The 26,229-nt window shown below is 28.2% G+C and overlaps 1 protein-coding gene across 1 annotated transcript in view; it reads left to right on the top strand.

Moving 5' to 3' along the window:
• Paip2 (polyA-binding protein interacting protein 2) overlaps positions 1-19,284 on the top strand; it is a 35,306-nt gene extending 16,022 nt beyond the window's left edge. The window contains exons 4-5 of the mRNA XM_075367069.1: positions 8,030-8,099; positions 10,839-19,284. Of these exons, the coding sequence (XP_075223184.1) occupies positions 8,030-8,099; positions 10,839-10,922 (154 nt within the window). The 3' untranslated portion in view covers positions 10,923-19,284. The remainder of the gene's footprint in view (positions 1-8,029; positions 8,100-10,838) is intronic.
• The last annotated feature ends 6,945 nt before the right edge of the window (positions 19,285-26,229 follow it).

Raw genomic sequence — 26,229 nt, 5'->3', positions numbered from 1 at the left:
ATTGTGATAGTAGCTCTTGAAGATCCTTAAGTAGTTTTTGGTTGCCTTATTTGGGCACATTAACCTATAAATTGAGCTCATTTGCTTCTAAAGGATAGTCATCTTGAGTATACTTTCACTCATGTTATAACATTTTATCAAACCTTTCTCCATCGTGAACATAGAGGGAGGCATTTTTTCATTAGCCCTCACTTGTATGTAGATGATATCCTTGATGTTTATATTTTTTAAGGATCATTACGTGATGTATTCTAATTTTCAGATAGTAGCTTTCTTTTGTATTTAAGCTTTCAATAACTTCCTGGTTGTGGGTTGGAACAGACTAGTAACATTTGGTGATAGGAAAATTCTTATACTTCTTCTTCATTTGATAGATTTTCAAGGTGAGTTGGAATATTATCAAGAAGTAAAATAGCATTTATAGGCATTTTAAGACTAATCAAGTGGCAACTTTTGGGACAAATTCAAAGTTAAACCATTTAGTAAAGAAGAATGAGTCTATCCAAGCAGACTGTTGGATCACACAGTAAACAGAGATATTTAAATGCTTGAATGGTCACTTGGTTTTTTAGGCTTGGCTATTATGAAAAGAGGGTGTTTAGGCTTTTGAACAGATATCAGTGGCTATTCTTTCTTTAATTTAAATCTTGAAATTGAAGTTTCTCTAGTAGTGACTAAACTTTGTTAGAGAATTGTTTAAAATTTGCTCTCTATTCATAGATATTATAACTTATTTAGGTAAAGGCCTTTTTTTGTGTAATTCTAAAAATTTTTGAAGATTCACTTGCCACTGCTGTATTAGCTGATATTTTACCATATACTTTGAGATAATGAATCAGATGTCAGATTTTCCAGTGTGAAAATTATTCATCATTAGCTAAAAGAACCCATATTGTAATTTTTGAATGTTGAATTAACACCTCCTTCTTGACATACTAATTGTAGTTAGTTTTCAACCCTCCAGTGAGAACTACATCTATAAAGCATTGACAGTGATTTTTAAAAATGCAAAGAGGAAATTTTTATTTTATTCAACTTGAGGGGAATAGTTTTAAATTTAATTTTTTTGTCTCGTCAATTGTTTTCTATGTTTTTTACTTGTGCCTAAATTATTACAAATATAATTCACTATTTTATATATATATATATATATAAAATTCACAATATAATTTGTTGATTCAACTTTATCAATAAGACTAAAGCTTTCTTTTTCTGTTCCATTTTAAGTTTATGGTGCTCATCCCCATTATTTATACTTTAGATCATTCAATTTGATAATGAAAGTTGTTAAATTAAAAACACTTACAAGATGATAATAGAACTTTTAACACTAAAAACATCCGTAGAAAGTGAAATATCAAACTTAATTGAAATACAGTGTGTGCACTTTCAAACAGTTGCAGTAAAGTAAAACAAATGAAAGAAACACTTGCTTAATGATTTGGGCAAATAAACATGTTTGTGAGCAGAGGGCACTACTCAGAAGCACATCCATAGAAGAATGAAACAGTATAATTAATAAAAAAAAAAAAAATTGATACTCATAATTATTACTCTATATATATTTGATATGTTGTTATTCAGACATTTATTTTGATTTAGTTAACGTAATTAAAAATAGAATTTTATTGTGTATATATGTGTACGTGCATGTATGTCTACACTATTATTCTTTAAAGGCATTTATATACAGATTTATTGATTAAATTGTTTTAACTGATTTCTTTATTGATTTGTTTTATTTCCTAAAATTGAGATCAAGATTCTGTTGTAGTTTGCTTATTGTAAACAACTTAATTTTTATTAGATCATTAGTTGACAGAATAACAAAGTTTAGTACTCCAAAGTTGTGGAATAATTTTGAAATATTTGATTATTTTATTAAAGATTAATATAATATTTATATATATTTTTAATAATATTACACATGTGCGCGTGCAAAAATGCACTCGCACCTACCCATGCATGCACACACACACACACATACATACATACATACATAGTTCCCCCAGGCCTTGAAAGTCTGGGAAGTTCAATTTAGTCAAGGAAAGTTTTGAAAAATCACCTTAAGTCAGGGAAATCTGTTGAAATTAGTAAAATGTCAGGGAGAATTTGAAAAAAAATTTATGTGGGCAGAAAAATTACTAAAAAATAACAACTACTTATGTATAATCCCCACTAAAGAGGATTCAATCATTGGAAAAAACAAAATTTTGTAAAAACTGGTTTCGTAAATTATACGTTTGTTACAAGTTTGAAATGTATAGTAGTAAAGTATATATTTGTGATTGAGCTTTGTGCTCGAATTTGGATTCTTCAGTGATTTTTGATCATCAAAAACCAATTTTTCAATTTGTAACCTTATTGTATACAGGTGTTCAAAAAGTGACGCATGGGAAAACAAGTAAGTTATAATAGTTGTTGAAAGTGGCCTTCATTATATGATCACATAATTGAATACAACATTGCATGCTCTTAAACATGAAGTAATGTTAAGGAATTTTTACAGCGACATATTATCAAGTTTTGCTCTGCAATTTGGGAATGGTGTGAAGATGAGTTTTATAAGCAGCATAAGATATCTCCTCAAGATAAAGTCAGGAGGCGATTGATTAATCAGGAGACCGAGGGAGCCACAACTCCTTCAAAATCAGTTGTCCATGAAAACACTTATCCAAGAAAGTAATAGTGTTAGCTATGTGAGTTGTAGCATTGTCCTGCTGAAAGTACGTGTACTCTAGCTGGTATGCAGGTATAGTGTTTACAGATTGTTGCATCATCTATTAGTAGTGCTCACAGTTCACTGTGCCATGAAAGAACGTCATGAAGATTCACCTATATGACATTGTACACCTAACGCCCACTTTTTGTCCAAGCAGAGAAGACTCGTGCAGCTGATGTAGATTTTCTGTATACCAAAAGGGTGAATTTTTTGTGCATAACATATCTATCAAGTAGAACCATGCCTTGTCAGACCAAAACCAATCGTCAAGTTCTTCCCCATCTGGCATTACAGATGACATGAACTACTGACAGAAAGCCACAGGCTATCCATTGTCAGCGGGTAACAACTCATGAATAACATGAATTCTGTTAGGATGCTTCTTTAAACACTTGCCCAATGCCGTGTGGGCACTACCAACCAAGAGACCAGACTGGCTAGATAGGCATTGCACAGACTTCTTGGGACTAACGGAATATGCAGCTTGCACGTCGATCAACTTTTCTGGTGTTAGCACTTTCAATCTGCCACTTTTGGCTGCATCTGCCACATTCCCTGTCTTTTGGAACTTGTTATACAGCCACTTGATGGAGAACTTGTTTGGTGCATTAATACCATAATTTTCTGTGAAGGCATTTTGGATCTGGGCATAACTGGTATAATGTAATGGAGACAATTAATGTTCTCTGCAACATTGTGTAACCCATTTTTCCTCAATTAAACCTCCAACAAAAGAAGGAAACATTCTTCCATAAGGTTGTGTCACTTTTTGAACACTATATTACTAATATAAATGCTACAAATTTAAGAGTTCCACTTGCTGGTTAAAAAAATCCATTGAATCCAATCTAATCATATTAAAATCTCATTGAATTTGACAATGTTCTAGCCAAATCCTATTCAGTTATTTTTCAATAACATATCTTAACCGAATTAGGTAAAGGTCTAGCCAGATCTTAATGAAGTGAAATCAGTTTGATTCAATGGATTTTTTTAAGCATGGCTACAAATTTCAAAAACAAATATAGATTATTTAGTAGGAAATTCCTATGGTAAATGTATGGTAAGACATTAATTAAAATTATATGTTTATAATAAAAAATCTTAATTTGCATAATGAATAGGTAAGTATTCATGCTGGTGATAGGTGTATATTATGGGAGTGCACAAGTATTCAAAATTTCAAGTAATTTTTGAATCGAGTTGAATATTTTAGAATCAAGTAGATATGAGAATTAAAAACATTTTTACCAAGGAATATTTTAAGGCTGGTTGGTGTATTCCCCATCCCAAATTATTTTTGTGAATAATATTAAAATACTACTGTGAAATAAATTTTCATATTACATTGAGATTAATTTTGTATTACGATGTTAGAAAACAATCACCAGTTTTTTTGAATTTCCAAGTTGAAAAATCATAATTTATAAACTATTTTGAACATTGTTTGGAAAAATATTGTTGTACTTCATCTATCTATGTACCTGGTTATTCCAAGGAAAATTCTGAAAATAGTCAGTGAAAGTTGGTGAAAATAGCTTACAAATTTTGGGGGACCATGATATATATTGGTTTTAAGACTTATATTGTCAGCGGAGAGTCAAAAATTTTAGATCTTGCTTGATTTAATTAATGTCAAATAGGATTAATTTAAAAAAAAAAAATCAAGTCCTGGTGATGTGAGAAGTTCAGGATGATGTATACTAAGAATGTAATATGTTAGTTCTTGGTTCAACTGCAGATTGATAAATCCTGAACTTATTTTCATAATAAAATTCTTAAGAAATAGTATGAACTGCTTTTTCAAGACTTGGATTTGTGAATAAGTAGTTAATGTTTTTACCTCTGTCACATTACATTTTTTACAAAACAATTGTAGGAGCTAGTAGTATAGAAAAAAAAACTAGTATTTTATTTTTTCCACTGTTACAGAGCAAAAAAAAATACAAAAATAAAATACATATCAAAAACTAAATTTCAAATAACTTCATTTTGGACCACTGAATTATGCAAGGTCTGATTAGAAAGTAACGAGTTTTTATATTAACATCAAAAAAGAATTTATTTACTTATTCTTCTATATTTATAATTTCTCCTTCCGAGTAGTCCCCTCAGAGATGCATCACACATAATGTCAGCATTTCTTCCAATCCTCCAAACATTTATAGAAAGTATTTTTTGATGTAGCAGTAAGATCACTTTATTTTTATTTTTACTAGATTTTTTATTATTTCCTCTATCATAGTAGATTGTCAGTTTAATGTTTTCTTTATCAGTGGGAACAAGAAAAAGTTACAGGGTGCAATGAATATGGCTGTAGATTACAGAGATTTCAGTATCAGTATGGTGTTACTTTTGCCTAAATAATCATGAATTATAAATGAAGTTTGAGCTGAAGCATTATTGTGGTGCAAAACTCAAAAGTTGTTGCCTAGATTTGTGGTTGTTTCTTAGGTTGCCTTATGTGAATGGTAAAAAACTGCTAAGTAATACTATTTGTGGATTGTGCAACCTTGTGGTAAGAATTCATTATGGACAATGTCATTGTAATCAAGAAATAATAAGATTAACCATAACATTCGATTGAACTTGGCATATTTTCAGGTGTGGTTCTTTAGGAAGTTTCTATTAAGATGCTTGATTGGACCTTTGTTTCAATATCGTAATTATATACCCATGTTTCATTACCTGTTATAATACTTTAGAGTAATTCTGAGTTTTCAGTATTGTTGGCTAACAATTTTTCTGGGATGTTTATGTGGTGTTGCTTTTGTTGAAAATTCAGCAGTTTTATTACTAATTTTGCTGCTTTTCATCTCGTACCCAAAACTTCAGTCAAAATTGTTTCATATAACCTATAAAAGTTAACACATTTTTCAATTTCTGATAGTGATTAGATGATAATCTCCTTTATTTTGTCAATATTTTCATTGGTTGTTGATGTGTTAGAACATACAACCCATTTGTCTTATTTATAGCTTCTTTCTTAAAACAGTTTGCATCATGGTTAAATCCTTAATATCAACAACCTTGCCAAAAGTGAGTATTAATAGAATATAAAATGTATCCTAATTACTGGACTATCAAATTTAAGTCTAATAAGGCTGAAAATATTGATATACATTATTCACTGCTGCCATCCCATGAGAAAAAGGGGAATTTAATCAAAAAGGACATAGCATGTAAATTAAAAAAAATCTCATTTTTTGATTATATCTCATCATAATGATGCACTTGAACCAAATACAGATAATTTATTGTAAAAAAGTTAAAAGGGATTTTTAAAGATGATTACCTAAAGTTTTATGAATTTGTTAAGAAAAGTATTGTAAAGTTCTAGTATATTATATTGTATTCATTTTTAAAATAAATGATGTTCCGTGGATAAAATAGTGTAGTAGCTTATTTTATTTATGTGTGTTGTATGTGTAGTATGAATTTACGTATGTTGTTTGAGTTTTGATAGATACAAATGCTTACAGACCCATTTCCTTAACTTCCTACCTGGGAAAGTTGATGGAAAGAGTTATAAATAACAGACTGAATTGAAAATTGGAGATATATGGACTTCTTAGCAATAAACAATTCGGTTTTTGACCACAACGTGACACCATTGTTGCCCTTCTACTAATGACAAGAAATCTATGCAGGTTTTACCAAACAAAGAGTGACAATTTGTGCAATGATCGACTATGAAGCTGCCTTTGATACAGTCTCTCCGACCTCTTTAATAGTATAGTGAACAAAAATTGGCATATGAGGCAAACTATTGCAGTTCCTACACACATTTCTGAATAACAGATGCTCTAAGGTAAAAGTAAACCAATACACATCTGAAAGCTGCATCATCAATAATGGCGTACCACAGGGTTCAGTGTTTAGTCCAACTCTTTTCAACATAATGTTGCATGACCTGGAATCATGGACAAGGTTTGTTCAAAGGCTGGCAGGGGGCAACTCAAGATATCAAAGACAGAGTATACAGTGTTTACAAGAAAATATAAGCTAAAAAATTTCCATCCAACTCTTAACACTAAACGATATAAAAATGAGTTATAATAGCAATTCAAAAATTTTAGGTATAACTATGGATGAAATCTTATCTAGAAGAGACATGTGGAAACTGTGCTGGAACAGATACGTGGTAGACGTATCTGAAAATGGTGAACAGTAAATCATGGGGGTGGTGACATAGAAAGTATGAAACAACTGGACATACAGTATATAAGACCCAAAATCACTTATGGCTGCAGCAAGGTGTGTGGGAGTGCAGCAGATACCCACTTGAATAAACTAGAGTAGAGACAGTGCAAAATGCAGCCATGAAAGCTTGCCTTCAATGCTCCAAGACTACTTCCATCGAAGCAATGCAGATCGAACTCTATATTGAGCCATTGACGTTCATTAAAAGTAAAACTTGGACAAAATTCCTGAAACACATACCCATACACTCACCCCATGAGACAACTTTGACCTAATAGAAGGACATGTTAACTAGACAGTTGTTTTGTTTCTCCTTGGATGCACTTATGAAGGAACTAATTAGTACAGATCTTTAGAATATTCCACCAGCACATACTATCCCTCCAGGATCCTGGACCAGACCTAATGCCAACACTGAGCTTCCAGACCAACTAACAAAGCTAGAGAACACTGAATTATTAAGACAGAGCTCTATAGAAAATATAAAAATTTAAAATTTTCTTTATTTACACAGATAGCTCATTTAGGACTGATCTCTCTCTGATTTAGGTCTCTCAGGTTTCGGGGTCTACATTCCAGACCTAAATATTTTTTCTGCTATATTAAGAAAATATATGACCTGCTTCACAAAACAAAAACATAAACTTCCAGTAGATTCCAGGACACTAGTGTAGCAGGCAACGAAGTGGCAGATAAATTGGCTGCGATCACATTAAGCCTAGAAGCTAAGCCACAGAAGATGGAAATAATGACAACAGGTTTGAACCAAAGCAGAGAAATCTTTAAAAAACTTGAGTGGAAAGGTGGAATTCTTTTTTAAGGGCAAACGCACTATAACATACAGAAAGAACCAAATGATTAATGGTTTACAAAGAAATGATAAGGAAAGTGCATTAATGACTGAAAATTATATACATACTGAAATTAATTTCATTTTTTAAATTTATCAACATTTAACGGTAACATTTGAATTGCATTCTATTAAAATTATAATTATTTAAAAACTTATTCAATGCTTTTAATATTTATTTTAATACTTAATCAGTGCTCTTGTCATTTCCAACTAAAACTAATCTAATACTTCTATGCAATTTCATGTTACAGGAACCCTGCAGATCTGTGCAATGAAATGGAAAGTCTTCGTGTCCAGGACCATGATGAACTTGCAAAACAGGTGAAGTCATGTTATGTAAATCATAATAGTTGAGTTGTTTTGTTTTTGAGAACGTCTTATGTACTACTGAAACTGTCTGTGATTGTAATGTCCCTTCTGTGATATTGGTAATTCAAAATAATAAGTTAAACAAAAAAAATAATAAACATAAAAACCATTTGACTGATGAGAAAATGTATAAATATGTAGAGAAATAAAGTAATTTAATATTTTTTTTATTGTACACTTATTTTATTTCTTACTAGTTATTATTTTTTATCTTGAGGAAAACGTTAAACTATTAACCTAACTGCCTCTCATTTTTGTTAACTGGTTAAGATGCACCTCTGGTTGTTTTCCATTTTACATTAATATGATCTTATTTATTGCATCTTACATTGTAAGTTACTTGTTTTTATACCTCTTTATTTTAATTTTTTACCACTGTGTTTACTCTTTTTGTTTCTTCCATTTTTAAATAGTATTAATACGTTACATTTAAACTATGAGTACTAAGTAATGCTTGTAAAGATTTCCTTTTTCACATACCTTCTGATATCTTTTAGTTTGTGTTTTACCTCTTTATTTTTTAAAACTTATACTTTTGACATTCTAACTTTTTATGATTACATTTTATGTTGTATTGGGAAACTTTAATTTTGTATGTTTCACAGATGGTAGTGAGAAAGTAGTTTTTATTAAATTTTTGATTATTGCGTGCCGTCAGTCTGTATAATCACATAATAAAACAAATCTATGAGCCAGGAGAATAAGCTGTGTGTTTAGATTCATTGCATGATAAATGATCTCTAATTCAATTGTATTTTAATTTTCAGTGCTCTCTTTTAACATTTTGGTGTTCAGTGATTTGTTTGGTAGTTTTGGATTGAATTAGTTTCTTGTGTTCCATCTCCTGAATGATATTTTTGATTGGTTTTAAAATTGGTACTACTGTAGTCTGTAAATCTACATTTTGTTTTCTGTATAAGTTTGAATTATTTTTTTATAAAGAGATAATGGAAGAAGCTTAGTGGCATTTAGAATAGATGTAAGGAGGTGTGTCTGTAGCAATTGCCATGAAGGGTGGTTTTTGGCCTCTACTAAGACTAAGACTTAATTAATACGAACCTTAAATGACATTGGAAAGATTTACTAAAAGAATTTTAGGATAAATTAACAAATTCCCTTTCCCTCAGAAACATATTCGATCAGATTGTGCTGATATATTAGTGATGATATTACAGTGATCATATAGTTATGATATATATCTTTAATTGAATTTAAAACTCCTTTTGCTACACATGTACATTCTTCTTCACTAAAAACAAGATATAATTTATCAGTTATTAAAATAATGTACTTCTTAAATACTGGACTCCAAATAAAAAAAAAAATTACTTTAATTTTTAGAATTGAGTTATTTAAAGTTTATTGTAAATGATATTCTGCATCTACCTTTTTCACCCAATTTTTTAAATAATTTAGTTTTTCTTTCTTTCTGTTTTTGTAATACAATTTTTTCTTTCTGTTAAATCACATTTTTGTATGAATTTTTGTCATTCATCACTTATTTTTCTTTTACTGATGTTTTCAAATTTTATTTTTTTCCTAATAGTGAATCGATACCATCCAATTCTTACTTTTTAGTTTTTCCATAAATCTTTCCTTGCATATCATTTATGCTTTGACTTTTTCTTGTAATTCCTTTTTCATAAATATTTTTATAAATATTTGAGGTAGTTAGATGGCCTTGAACTGGACAGAAGTTAGGTAGATGAATGTTTTCTCTCTCTCTCTCTCTCTCTCTCTCTCTCTCTCTCTCTCTCTCTCTCTCTCTGGTACCTTCCTTGCTTTGAAATGATAAAGAATTCAACTCTTGGTAATTTTTACAGTTGACTTAAGCCTAAAAGTTTGAGTGAGAAATATAAACGATAGTTATACTGAGCCTTGTAGGTTTGAGAATGTGCTTAATTTACAAGTGTCACTCTAGCTCTCATGTTAATTGTTTTGTTAGGAAATAAAATTTATCTATGGTCAAATAATTTTTTCTCTATTGTCAATGATTTCAACTGTATAAATGCTTTACTTTCTTTATACTACTATTTAGCAACAATTTTACAGCAGTGATCAAAACTGTGTTTCTTGATATCATTGATAATAAAATTAAATATTTTTTATTTGTGTAGAATAAATATACACAAGTAAAACAAATTCTTTTACTTGTGATGAATTAAAATATTTGTTTGAGTATTTCATTTAATTTGCTTACGTAAAAAAATAACTTTTCAAAATTTAAAAAGTATTATTTGTAAATAGATTATTATAATTGCTCATAATTGTTGAAGGAAAATTTTTATAGGTAATGATCTGACTCAGTTTAGTTAGAATTGCCAAAAAAATAGTTTTTATTAATGCTAGACAATATTGATTCTACAAAAAACAGAGATTTATTCTGTAGAAACACTTATATACAGCACAATTCTACAAGCTATTCTATAATTTTTGTGTGCATTTTTGTACTTTTTTTCATCATATTGTAGTATGTTGTAAAAACACATACTTACCTGTACAAAGGAATCCATTGGATAAATGTGCTATTACTTATATGTGCATGGACCCATTAGTAATTGTGCTTTTTCATAGTAGAACAATCTCAGAGCTTTGGAAATGTACATCATAACTTCCTAAATATTGTTCAGATTGTGGAATTGAATTCTCATGTATACAATTATTTATTTGCAACAAATTTTATATTTACAGAGTACGTTGAACCCAAATGCTGCTGAATTTATTCCCCAGCAGAGATTGGCCATATCTGTAGCATTGGTTGAAAAGGCGACTTAAAATGGTAACTGTATCAGCCATCACAGTTTCATAATCTCATACTTCACACGCACCATGACGACTACAACTTATTTTGATTACTTTTTTTACTGTATGTATGTATGTAGAGGCTGTGAAGTGTTTTTTAAATAAGTAAACGTGTTGTAATATGATGCTCACACATCAACTACCACAGTGCAGGTGATATAATTAAATATTTGATAAGGTTGAACTATGATAATAATAATAAAAATAGTAATATTAGTTATGTTATTATTCACCTATTTAATTAAATTAGTAAATATCTTTTTATTATTGCTTTAAGTATCCTATTTACTTTACTTGTAATTTTTTGATTGTATATTTGATACTTTATTTATGGGTGCAGTACTGCAAACAAGACTGAGGTTGTGGTGATCAAATAATATAATAATAAAAATAAAAAAAAAAACTATTGTAAATGATTTTATTGTTAGACTTCTTGTATTATTATAAAGTTGGATTGTTATTTTAAAAAAAGAAAACAAAATGCATTGCAGTAAATTGTTACCCATTTAAAAAAAAAGTTATATTGAAGGTTACAAATGTAGGTAGCAAGAACATTTGTACAGTGTGTTGTTATTAGTGTGTAGTTGTTCTGTATTTGATTTTATGTAGGGAAAAAGTAAGAGAGAATAAAAACCATGAAAATGAAGAATTTCTACATGGTGCATTATAATACTATGATATATGTAGAAAGTAGTTGGATAAAATCAAAGTGTAAGTTTTGTGTACATCTTAAGAAATACGGCAAAGAGATTATTGTTTTCTTTATTTATTATTGTTGTTCTTTTTTATATACATATTTGTTATTATTTATTTGTACATTTTCCATGATGAAATACGTACTACTACAAAATATATTAAGTACTTACATATGCATATTATTAAAATAAACCGTCCAGGTAGACATAAAATAAACCTAATTTAATCAATTTTATTGCATCACTGTAATAAAATAAAAACCGTGAATATTTTTTTATTTACATCACAATTTGTATACAAGGAATTATGAAAACACTTTGATATAAAAGTTCATAAATTGTACAAAAACTTTTGAAGTTTTTTTTTGTTTTGTTGAAGAAATTGTTTATAAATGTAAAGTGATTCCTTGTAAGATATAAAGTTACAAATATTTGTAATTTTTGTTTGCATGAATTTAATTAAATATCAAGGCTAAATCTAAAAGGATTACTCATAAAAAGATACCTGTAGGTGAAGATAGAAAAAAAAGAAAAACCACACACTTATAGGAGCATGTATAAATTACTTATTAGAGAAGAACAAACCATACTAGGAACATTATGTGACCGATGCTGATAAAGAACAACTGTAATTGAGTGTACAGTCTGTTGTGAAGTTGAGTAATGTTAAAAAACGCAGGAAACAAAGGTATAAAACTTAGCTCTTGTTGTAGAGTATTCTTTCCAGTTTACTCCTTTAATGTTTGTTTAAACTACACCTTTGTAGTTTTTTTCATATTTAATTTATCCTTTTAGTTAATATCATTTGTTAAAAAAAGTCATGCCTTTTGTGAAGGAAAATTATCACATTTGGCTAATCTTTCATTTATCCAGATGCATTAGCTGCAGCTTGAGGTTCTACTATTTTTTATTGGTTTACATACTTTTAGTAATATTTATTAACATCCTTGCTGTTTTCTGGAATTGGAAATTGTTGGCTGGTGTTATGTGATTAGTATTAGTAAATATATCTTGAAAGCTGTTTATGTTTTTGCTAAAAGTTTCAGATTGTCATTTTCCTACTGTAGTGTTATTATACTGCTGAACCCCTGAAATTAAAAGGTTGAAACTATTTAATATCAAAAGAAATTTGCTTGTTAATGAAATTAAAAGGGCAATTTTTTGTATTAAAAGTTGTACTTATACCGCATGGTGACCAATTAAAAGTTGACATGAAGTTGGGTGCTTTTCTCCTTTAATTAAGAAGAATATTTTTTTGGCACTTTAATTAGTAGCTGTAAAATTTCCAAATAATTTTTATGAAGTGTGTAGGATAAAAGTTTTGGAAAACTATCTTTTAAAAAAAAAATGTTTCAGTTTTTTAAGAAATGATGTATGTGGTAAATGGTTCTGAATCTGGGCCTCATCTCTAGTATTTCAAACTATAATAATAAAATTTGGTCCAGCATCTTATCATTAAAATTAATTTTGTTTAATTTATTTCATGCTTAGCGAGCGAACTAAGAAAAAGCCAACAAATCCAGATTTTATATACATATATATTTATACTATATGAAATATAAACCACCAAAACACAGTAATTAGATAAGTTAAACTTACCTCATCTTCAGTTTGTCTTGAATTATGTAACATATTAAATTAATTAAAACATATTATATTATAATTTGTTAAAATTGTTTTCTATTAAAAATTTTTTAATTTATTACAAGTGTATATGCAAATTCTACTGTCCTGTAACTGAAATGTTAATTATAGAATGCAATTAATGTATTTATAGAATTCAATACAAACAGAAGATGCAGGATCCTATGAAAATTAATTATTGGAAGTTAATATGGTAAGTTTAATTACTTTCTTTGTTTTGATGGTTTATATTTCATATAATATTAAGTTTTATCACCTTGGTCAATATGTTAATGAATTATTAGAATTGGTGTTAACATTATTAGGTTATATATATAAAGAAAAATACTACCTTGCCTACCCCATTATATAATGCATGCCAAAGGGATATTTCATTTTTTACTTCAAAGAAATTATTTAAAAAAATGATACACATTTACTCTACTGCAAGGATATTGGATATTCCAGTAGCTGGTCCTGACATGTATACATCAGTACTGGTGAGGGCAGTGTGGGTAGGCTGCTGTCCAACACATGCTTTTAGAAATGTCAAAATTATGTACTTCTCATTTTCTCTCCCATGCAACTTTTTATTATTCAATATGTTACTTACATGATCCTTACTATATTGGCTATTGTACTAATCTTTAAAGAGATTGTGTGTTTATGAACTTAGTTTATAAATAAGCAGGAATAAATAGTAAATTAAATGGATTACCTAGTTCTCATACCATTCAATAGACATTTATTAACAAGCAAAAAAAATTTTTCCTGATTTGATCTTTACCTGGTTGTCATATTGTCTTTCTCTCAGTTTTACACTAACTGGTGCCCTTAGAGTTAATTTATTTCACAATACAACTGTAAAATTAAGATATTGTTCTTTGAGGTCATAAAATACATGTCCTAAAAGGTGATTATTGTTATCAATACACAGTTTTAGGAAAACCATATGTTGACAAAAAATTATCACTACAACTCTAAATTCCTTGCAAATTAATTATTAACTTATATATACATTTGTAAAAAATTAGTAAAATATTCTGTATTTGTTCAGTTGTGATACATTGTTTGTGCCATTGTTTACTACCACTGACAGCTAATTACCACTAACAAATTAAGGTGTGGCTAATTGGTGGAATTTATAATTGTATTTTATTATTTTAACAGATTAAAAGTAATCTTCATCTAATTCTTTGTTGATTATTTGTGGAATAAATTGACATATATAATACTTGAATTTTAATTTAACTTGTCATAAATCAGCTGATTTTGAAATGAGAGTTTTCTTAGGTTCAAAACCTTATAAAGGTAGGTGCTTTTATTTATATTTCAATACTAGGTCATTGATACTGGTCTTGATGTTGGGTTTTAATTAACCTTACATCTCAGGAATGGTTAGCCTAATTTTGTTCAAGGTTACACTTTTACTGGTACACTTACATTACACTTATAAGTCGCTAATGACTTTAATTGTTGATGCCACTAAAAATAAAAAAAATATTAAAATTTTTGCTGTAATACTGATGTGATGTAGCATATACTGAGATGACTGGAACTATGATGTAAAATATTAATATGCAATAGATTCTATATCGATTGACATACACCTAAGCCTTTTACAATATTAAATAAAATTAAAACTGTAAACCCTCTTTTAATAACCCTTCTTGGTCCAGTACCTTATTCTTTAGTAATATTTTTTCTTTTAGATGCAGTACTGTGAAATTAGTTTGCTGTTAAAAGCCACTCAGCATTATTACATACAAAAGTTGACAGTAAGGGTTTTTGTTAATTTCTACAATGTAGTAACTACAAAGCTGATTCAGTCATATTGTGTTAGATCTTATAAACCTATTGTGTTGTATTTTTCTTTTTCTTTTATATACCTGTTATTTTTTTATTGTTTTACAAAAAAAAATAAAAAATTTGTTTAAAAAATAAATAATGCTGGTGAAAATTTATCAAAGTAAAACTGTTGTAACTTTAATAAATTATATAAAATTATTTTTTTAAATGGTGCATTTGTAAAACAACCTGTGTTTCTCTTTAAGAACATACAGTTTAAAAAGGATTCAATGAACTTTTAATAGTTGAATAAACTATTCAGTTTATAACATTATATTTTGGATTTTAATAATTTTAATTAGAAGTCTAGTAGTCAAGATGTCTGATATTTGAGCTAAACATCTCTGTGAATAAGTCTTCTGTAGATCTGTGGGTGGCCCACTGGGATTGCTTTTTGTTTGTTTTTATCTGTTTAATATCTTGTGGGCTCTTATTTTTAATCCCCTTTGATGCATTTTATCTAATAATTTTAATTCTTTTATGATTTAGCCTTTTTTTTAAATATATTTTATGCAGTGAATAATGTAATAAATCATTAAATTTTTTTGATTATGTAAACTAAATTAGCACTGCCCTATTTTGCACTAAGTTTTTATAGTACAAACTATTAGTATTAACTTTTTATTGTAATACTCACATTTATTTTATTATTTTATTTTGTTTTGTGTTCTGCATGTTATTTGGCCCAGTAATGATCTCTGGCACGAAAGTGTAAGTTTTTGGTGTAAATTATTTAGAAAGGAATTTTTATATATTTTTAAAGATTACTTACTATTAAAACTTTTATTACAGGTTGTGGTAGAGTTATGTTTATAATATAATTATAACATTTGTATACCTCTTCTTTTTATGTTGTATTCTAATAATCATCATTCATATCATTAATTATAAAATATATAATTATTTAGACTTAATAGGTTATTTATATTGTTTATTTACTGATTATATTTGGAAATATTTCAAGTATGAAAGTGTGGGTAAAAATAATCTGTAATGTAATTACAGTGTTGCTGTTAGCATAAAAATCAAATATTTTCCTAAACCTTTGTTTCAGATTTTTAAATAAACTTAATTGTTTTTTCCTGAATCTGTCTTTGCTTGTTTGTAAATATCAGAAAATATTTAACTTTAAATAAAAGTATCCCATGATTTATTGAAAAAACATTTGATAACTAAGGCCTTGGAAATCAAGCACAATTAACTACAGTAAATTTTTAAATTGACAAGGATAATTGAATTATAATAATTTAATTTTTATTGATTAACATTAATAACATTTAAAAAGAAAAAAATTAACATTTACAAAAAATTAAAATTACATGTAATTTGTGATTTTATTCAAATTTGAATCTTTCATTAAGTTAACAATGATTTATTCTTTACCACTGATCTAATTTGTAGACTGTGTGTTAAAGGTGGAACAAAGTGCGATAATTTATTTATATAAACAACAGATATAGATTGAAACTTGTTTTTGGACACAGCTCAAATTTTTAAAAGTAGTTAATGATGTTATACTGCTGAATAGCCAGCAATTCAGCCTATAATTAATTCTTTTCCTGTTAATCTGTGTAAGCTGAGACTAACTCTAAAGACTCAAGACCACTGTAGCCATATTAAATGTTTATGAATACATGTAATATGTTAACAGAATACTTGACTGAATATGTTTTAAAAGGGTATTGAAAAAATGTATCGTGCTACATAAAATTTGTGTTCAAGTCATTGGATACCTGTACTGAAATTTATTTAGGCTTTAAAAGTTGCAAACAAAATCTGTAAAGTACTACTTATTACAAGGGTTATTCAGACATAAACCAGAATTTGTCTATTCAACTTTCTTGATATTAAATAAAATTACCAATAAATTTCTTATTTTTTGCATAGTTTCCTTCAACAGGAATGTAATTTCTGCACCAGATAGATAGCTTCCTGATCTCCTCATCAAAAAAACAAGATGGATGCCTCAATAACCAATTGCACACATAATGCTTGACTGCGCCATTGTCTTTGCACCTATTTCATCATAAATGTTTAAGCAAACCAAACATGCGGAAATCACATGGTGACAAGTCTGAACTATACAGTGGCTGTTCAAGAGTTGTCCAGTGAATTTTAGGGAATTAATTGCAAGTCTGAGCTGCTGTATGTGGCCATGTGTTTTCATGGAGAAGGAGGATGCTGCATGTTGCAGTAAGCAGCACTGATGTCATCCAATAACTGGCAGTAGTATGCTGCATTTATTGTCCTTTGTTTATGCAGGAAATCAATCAGCTGCATACCTTTTGAGTTCCAGAATACAGTTTCCAGAACTTTTCCTGCTGACTAGCATTTCTTTGCCTTGATTGGTGTCCCCCTCTTCACTTTTCCACCATTCTAATCTTGTTCTCTTGCTTTCCAGAGTGTAGTGATGGACACAATTTCATCTCAGGTCACAGTACAGTCCAGAAATGCCTCTCCTTTCTCAAAGCAATTAAGAAGCCACTGACGGATATCTTTCTGGACATTCCTCTGTGAGAAGATATAGAACGCAACTCGCTGAGTCAATGTGTATATCAGTGTATCTGATGTACGCTTATATATTGATGTATGCTTATATATTGATGTATCTGATAACATTGTATGCACACTCTCACCACTTATACCCACCTCAGATGCAATTTCTCAGTTATGTGGTGGTCACCTTCCACAAGGTCACAAATGGCCTGAATGTTGTCATCATTGATGCTGGTCTGCAGATGATGTTCATGACTTTGGTTCTCCACTACATCACGGTCACTTTGAAATTTTTTTGGCCCAATCAAACGCTTGAGTTTTTGACAGAGTAGCATCTCCAAACTGCACCTGGAGTCAAGTCAAAGTTTCAGGGGATTGCGCAATAAATTATCCAATTTCTCACCAATAAACCTTCATTGGCTAGAAATTGTATTATAATTTGTTGCGCAATGGACTATGGTACCTTCTGCTCAGATATTCTGCTGCTGATGTGGGACTGTGACCTAAGGACACGGCTGGCCAGTTGCTCCTTTCCACACATCCAGTTAACTACTTGTAGTGCCCCACCACATTCACTGCTTTCTCTCAGTCCATGCTGCCAAATTCCAGTTTATATTTGAATGACCTTCATATCTTTGATAACATTAATTTTTGTCATTTATATCATGAAGTTATTTTATTCTTACAATTACAAAGAGTCCATCCAGTTTTCAAATAAATTTTAAGAAGATTCATCAGTTGACGACTTATTCTTTAATAACACATCAATGTGACCATTTTTTTCTACTTTACCTAGATATACTCTTAAATATATTTATTTGCTAGAACTAATGAGAATAAAGTTTCCTTAACTAATTTTGTAGCTTGGATCTTTATATTAGTGATGACAGATTCATACTTTGATCCGAATCAATCAAATGTTATAAGAACTTAAAAATCTAAGAATCTCTTTTATTTAGTCCAGATATTACTTAATTTAAATATTATGAAAACTCGAACAATTACTGATCTAATTACAATTAATAAAATTAATTAAAAATTAGTGTTTGAAAAGAAGCATCTTGCATGACTTATACTTGCTCTAAAAATCTGTTTTAGTCTACAGAGTTGGATGGGTTTACTCAGTATTAGAGGTCACTTGACCTGATTTTGAATTATTTACAAATAGTCTTAAAAACATTAAAAATTTTCCGACAATGGGAAAAAACTGGAGTATCACTTGTCATGTTATTGAAAGTATTAAATTTGTTTAATTTGCTGTAATATCTGTAGGTGGTTTATAATGTCTAATATTTAAAAAAAATAGCTTTTTTCAATGACACTGAGTTTTTGTCAGTGTGCTTTAAAATTTGCATCATATTAGTTTGAATTGATTGTATTTAGATTAACATTCAAATTCTTCCTTCTGGTAGATTTGAGTGGTAGTGGTAGTCCCATATTTTATAAAATATGGTCTTTTAGTATTAACATTCAATTTTATTTTTGGTAGTCTCCTTAATCTTTCTGCTTAAACATAATCTGCTATGTAGAAAATTAAATAACATGACAAACATTTTTATATCCAAATTAAATTCAAGTTTATGCATTATGACATTATACTCTTACAGTTTAAATTTAAACTTAAATGAATAGGTTTTGTTATTGTAAATTTTTATTATTTTATTAAAAAAGAGAAGAGCATATATATACCGAAATCTATTTTATACTGTTTTTCTGTTTCATACCTATTTTATTTATGCATTTTAAAAAATCTGATCTACATCATATAGAGTTTTAGTTCTATTGTGTAAATTTTTAAATTTTATGTAGCTATACTGAAATAGCTGCTAGTTAGTAATAGTTACTGTTAACAGAATTACTTGAGAAAAAAAATACATTTAGATGAGTACATAATATTTTATTGAGTAATAAATTTATGTTTTTTAAATTACTGTCCAGAAACTTCATTTATACAATCTAAGTAATAAATATTAAAAGTTAATTTTTTATCTTCTTTATATAATCAAAATAATGTAAATTTAATAATTTGTGATGCCATTAATTTGTTCATGAAATTGCTGTAAAATTTCAGAACATCTACAAGTTTGAACATTATTTCTGATTGGTTTTGATGGGATTTATTAGATGTATTAATTTTAACATACGAAATTATGACAAAATTCTTTTTTCCAGAAACAATGATATTTTCTGAAAACAGTGAAATTTTATAATAAAAAATTCAGGAAATAAGACAATTAAATTAATTTTTACTTAATGTTAATGTTATTATCTTTATGGTATTATCATTTATAAATTATTTACATTTTTTGACATAACCTAATCTTTTCTTAGCCTTAAAAGAAGGCACACACAGTTAAACCTTTGGCTTGACTTTTCAACTATATCAAAGACCATCTAATAACAACTGTATAATTTCATTTTTGCTGTTATTCACTTTAGTACTTCCTGCAAGTTTCAAACTCATCTTTGTGAATACTCTCAAGAACTATCTAAATTTGTTCAGTGATGTGAGGTAGTACGGAAGCTTGTGGCACTGAGTTATTACTGGTTTTTTACGCTACACTTATTTTGAACATCTTATATCATGTAATAACTTCTTATATTTCTGTACTTTATGTTGTTGATTCTTTCTTTACATTAATTTATGATAAACATTTATTTTTTTAATTATGATGCAATACATAAGAATTTAATAAGAAAATAATTTCAAAGGAAGAGCATGTATTATGTAGACCAAAAAATTATATAGAAGATATAGATCAAAGTCCTGTACTGGAACAAAAAATTAACACAAATTTCACTTAATTGTTAACAATTATTTTAAAGAAACTTAGCAGATAAATTTTCGCTAGTATCATTGCTATTCAAACACAAACAGTGCATATGATATTTTGGTTCATATCTTTTTATTGCATTTTATGCAGGCAGTGGTCTTGTTATCCTTCATGTATTTAGACAATTGTCTGTTACTTCATCCATCTGAACTGCAATCCATCTCCTTTCATTCTGTAAATCCATGATAAAGGAATACTTGTAGATCTTTGTTCCATTGTAATATTTCTTTTGGTGTTTTTCACTGATTCCACAAGTCTTCACAGTATCTAATGGAGAGTTACTAAGCTTTTAAAGGCTATTGGGCTCTTTTCCAGTATGTATTTTCAAATTAGTAGTTTTAGTATTGATGAGCAAAAACCTTGATCCCATGCTTTGCAGATTTTTAGTGGTAAATATTGCCTGAAATCACATCTAAATGCAATTATTAACTCTTCACTAGCATTGTATGCACTTGGAAAATGCGTATATAACCCAATTCTATTCCATCTGTTTTCCAAATATCCATTACATTCTAGTTTCAGATTTGAGTACTCCTGTAAGGTACAAAGGTCTAAAGAACCTACTTTCTCTAAATCAATATTTGGTTTTTTCATTATGATAGATGACATTCTTAACAAGACCTGGAGCTAACAGTATATTTTGGGTTCTTGTTGAAATAGTAGATGATTTTTTTTTTATTGCATTTTGTTTTCTTATCTGACTTTCTATAACACATATTGTTTGCTAATTCTTTCATGTGTAAGCATCTATATTTTCATCTTGCAGTTCCGTATTTGTATCCCGCTCATAAACTTTAATGTTGTCCATTTCTTAGTCTTCAATATTAGATTTAGGAGTAAAATCATGATTTTCATGTTCTACCTCATCAAACCATCTAAGGAACTGAACTGGATTAAAAGTGACAATATCTATTTTATCTATGAAAAAAAAGAATTACTAAATACACTCCAATGTGTAGTTATATGGTTTTATATACTTGATAGAGAAAAAGTATTAAAAAATTAAACACCCACCAAAAAGTTATAAAAAGTTGTGGGGTTAATTGAATATCCCAGTTATATTCAGTAGAATACACATACAATCTCTCAAAGAGGCAGAAACACTTATACTATGAAGAGAAAATGGAGAACCTTAAGTATTGGAATGTGTAGGCTAGCATTTGCTCCCAGCACTAAATGAATCACTTGTAAACATGTAATGTGGTAGCAAAATTGCAATATAGGTTTAATGAGTTTATTGTGGTATAGACTATAGATGTATCATAGTTTTGTGCCCATTAACCCTTATATTGAATCAGCTGAGCTGCATTTATTCAACAGAGCATATAAAAAGTCAACTATACAACCTGGAAACTATATAAATTAAAAAAAACATTCATTATCTTATGGGATGATTTTAATTGACTCAGTTCTTTCAATTTATATTGCAAAGTAAATTATCTTTTAATGGTCAAGATTATTTTGTTGTAGTCAAGTTATCTAATAGTAACAGTTTTAAAACAAGTGATTTAGTCTGCCCAGAGTATGTACTATTATGATGCAGTATTGCTTTTTCTCAAGAAATCTCATTTCTTTGGTGTTTGTATTTCACATAATTTTGTACAAGCTTTTAGAAATGTTTTATTAACAAAAAATTTTGAACTTTATTTAATAACCTCACTTGAATCTATTAAACTAAGATGATGATATAACAATTTATGCCAGCATATTTTTTATTTTCTGTTATAATAAGAATGATGAAATGGGTTGGTTACTGTTTGGTAATGTTTTTTACTGACTCCTAGTCAATTAAAGTTGTATTTTTTTTTTTTTTAATTTTAGTTATTCAAGTTGGCATAATTATTAATTTGAATATTACATTGTAGATACTTATGTTTTATGTAGAGTATTTGTATTGCACTTTACAAAAGTAGCTGGTGAAAAATTGAAATAAATGTGTTTTTCTGGAAGATTCTGTACTTTAGTCTATCTGAATTTTAAAATATCTTTATACGTTTACATATGCACAGTTAAACTATGTTGAAGACTTGTAGGTCTGAAATTAGTACTGATAGATGTTAAATAATTTTCTTTAAGCATGTAATAGGAAGGCTAAAGCTAATGAAGTAAAAGGAATGTTCTTGTGCCTATTGTAAATTTTATGTAAAATTAATTTCCTTGTTAGCATTAATTTAAATCTCTACAAAGTTGGAAATTCATATTTGTTACTATGTTTTAATTAATGGAAAATCACCTGCTAATTAAATTTAACAGAAAACAATTTTTTTTAAATTTGGTATTATGTAGTTATATTCAAAACTTAACTAAATACTTCTTTGTTGTCAAGACACTACTTTTAAGTTTATTTCTCAACATTAAGAATAATCATTTATATTTATAAAAAGGTTGATTTCTTGTATTTTTATTTGTTTCACCATAAATAGCCTTCAAAAATGTATTTTTTTAGTTGTAGTCACTCTATTCACATTAAGTAGAATACTTTTCATATAACAGTGTATATAATCTTAACCAGCCCTCTCAGTGGGCAAAAATACTTTTAGATCCAACTAGACTTAAAAGTTATACTGTAACAATTTGAATTTCATTCTTTTATATCATATATAAGGATTTAAAAGAGTAATAATGAAATTATAATTTTAAAGAGAGCTGGACCATTTGTCCAGTTTTTTAAAAATAGAGGATTGCTGTATGAATTTTGCTCATGTAGTTAGTTACACAGTTGAAAAGCATGCTATAAATTTTTTTTAATAGGTTTTACTGTGTGTATGTAAAGTTATAATTTTCTTATTTTATAATTTCTAATTATTTTTTTTATAGATTATTTATTTCAAACCAGTGGAAATGTATTCAGTTATTTGTCATATCAAAGTACAAAAATAGCACCAGTGGCTTATATATGGAATTTTAATGTATTTATTTAATGTTTTTAACAGTTTTTGCTGTGTTTTTATTATTAATGAAAACAAAATTAATATAATAATATGTGTGTATATATTATATATATTTGCTGTGTATAGTAATAATTTTAAAAGATTTATATACTTGTTATATTTGTGTAATATGTTTTCTTTCTTTTTTCTTGAAGCTGCATTTACATGAACATAGTTTGTTTTGGCACCAAAATAATGCTGTTATATAATTTCCAGGCAAATAAAGGGTTACATGTATTGATGGAGGTATTACCAGTGTTGTGAAGTGCATTATAGATTTTCTTTTCATCATTCCATGATGTTCAGCATTAGTAAAATTATACTTTTCCATGGTGGTAAATATAATATATTACGACACGGAGGTTGGTAGTGATTCTACCTCTGTTTGGAAGGTTCTGGATTTCAGTCCTAATTAGACTTGCCATTTTTCTCATGGTACATAACTCATCTGTTATAAAGTGATTATAATTGGGCACTAGCCTGTTATTTAGAGAATAATTAAACATTATAAATAAATGGGTCATTAGGTGAGTCTGAATAAAGGGGCAATTTTAGTCTGTAAATAAGTGATCTAATATTATGTGTCTGAAGATCTGCATCAAGTTTCTTACAATCTCCTTTTTCATTTTTATTGAAAAGGTATTTCTCAGGCTCCTATTTGCTGTATAAATTGGTAGTCATTTCCTTGGAAATATGAAATTACATAGCTTGGAATATTATCACTTGTCTACTAAAAAACTGAAGGTGTTTATCAAGTTGTTTTGCCCATTTTATTTAGAGTAATTAATAATTAATTACCATTTCATACACCATGTTTTTGTGTTCTTATATTGATAAATAATGGGGTGAGCAGTGAAATTGTTTAATGTTTATGATTATACTAATAAATCCAGCATTACCCTTTTAATCAGTAAGTTTTAAATATCTTTTATTTAATTATCTTTGTGCTCTGAGGGCATTTTATTTCTTTTAATTAGAAAAAAAACTTTTTTGTCTATTCCAGATATTAAAAAAAAAAATAAAAGAAATAAATTATAGATTAGGTGGAAATACAACTCATTATTTGTGTGAGCTAATAGCGATTCAGTGATGCGGTTATTATAGTATTTGTAAATAAAAAATTGAAAGGTTTAAAATAAGTTTTTGTTAAATTAGTGATTTTTGTTTGTATATATATATTATATATATTTATATACACTTATAACTTTCAATTGTTTAAGAAAGATCTATTTAAGCTTTCTCCTGTTAGCAAAATGTTTCTGACCTAAGCTCTCTTATCATTTCTTAGTAATAATTCCCTTCTTTTTTAAAATCACTTAATATAAGTTTTCTTTCTGTGCTTTTGGCAGTCATCTTTTCTATTGCCTTTTATAAGTCTTATTAAATTGACTTTTCCTTATTGCACTTAATTTCCTTTGACTTATTACTCCTCTATATAAATAATTTAGTCAGCCCATTTTATTGCTTATGTACCTATACAGCTACATCTTAAAATTTTCCAAATCTTTCTGTAACAACCACATACTGAATTCTAACATTTAGCAAATATTTTTTTCATTTCTATATTGTGATGTTATTGTTTGTCACTAAGAATTTTTTTTCTAGAATGTATGTCGCTATATTTCTTTTTTTCCAAAATGTAAATTTCTCATGTTATCTTGCTCTTTATTTTCTGTGTACATATTTCATAAATTTCTGCAACTCTTAAAATTTCCCCATATGTGTACCTATTTTTATATATATATCCAACTGTTTTAAAATTTACATGATTTTCTTCGCATTATACATTCTTATTTCAAACTCGCCTCCTTTCTCTTTAATTTAGTTAGTTCATCATTATCTATAATTCTTTTTTAATTCTTCCAGTTAATAATAAATATATCAGTTGTGTATGTAATTTTACATTTTCCCCTACCCATGACAATTTTATAAGTTCATGGCAATCTTCAACAGCTTGCTTTAATACTTATTCTCAAAGTTATTGATAATGAATAGAAAATATGACATTCAGATCCTTCCTTATTTTGTCATAACTAGTTTCCTGGATTAAAATTTTTTTTTAATTTCAGTACGATGGTAATTCTACCAACTTGTGCCATTTCTTTGCCTTTTGTGCCAATGGTCTTATCATATTAAAAAGTAATATAAAGGTAACTTATTATATTTTATGTGTATGTAATGGACAGCATTGCATTATGGTGGCAATAACAAACTGTGTATGTGTAAACTTGGCTTAATACAATTTTCTTTTCTTAAATTTTAATCAGGGTAGGTTTTCTGAATTTTTTTCTTATGTTTTTTGTTTGTTTATTAATGTAATTGGCAGTTCCAACTTTATTTAGTCATTATAATATATTTATAATAATTGTATTTTAAGTATTTTAGATATACATTTATTGTATTTGCATTGGTCTTAGTAGAAAGATATGATATAAATATGGTGATGTATATTTTCTTTTTTTGTTTATTATTATGTTTTGTCTTTTTAGTAATTAATAAGTGCAGTACCTCCTATTGTGTTTACTACTTAACGCTTTAATTATTAAGGAACAGTGATCTATTTGCCCAGTCATGTTTTATTTTTATTATACTGTTTTATTATTATAGTAATTTTTATTTAATCAGCATTTTATGTGTGCTGATTATAGTACATATATATATATATTTTTTTGTCAGATTAGTTTTATGGATAAATTAAATTATAAAATATGATCTTTGTGTTTTTTTATTTTTTCCTTTCCTTTTATTTTCTTAAATGACCATACTAAAGAGGTTGTGGCATAGTTTCTTTTTAAAAATCACAGACTTGTTAACGTGATGAACAATTACGTTTATAAGGTATCTGCATTGTAAC

This window comes from Lycorma delicatula, chromosome 5 (assembly GCF_047948215.1).
Source record: "Lycorma delicatula isolate Av1 chromosome 5, ASM4794821v1, whole genome shotgun sequence".
Lineage (NCBI taxonomy): Eukaryota > Metazoa > Arthropoda > Insecta > Hemiptera > Fulgoridae > Lycorma > Lycorma delicatula.
This window is presented reverse-complemented; position numbering and strand designations above follow the sequence as displayed.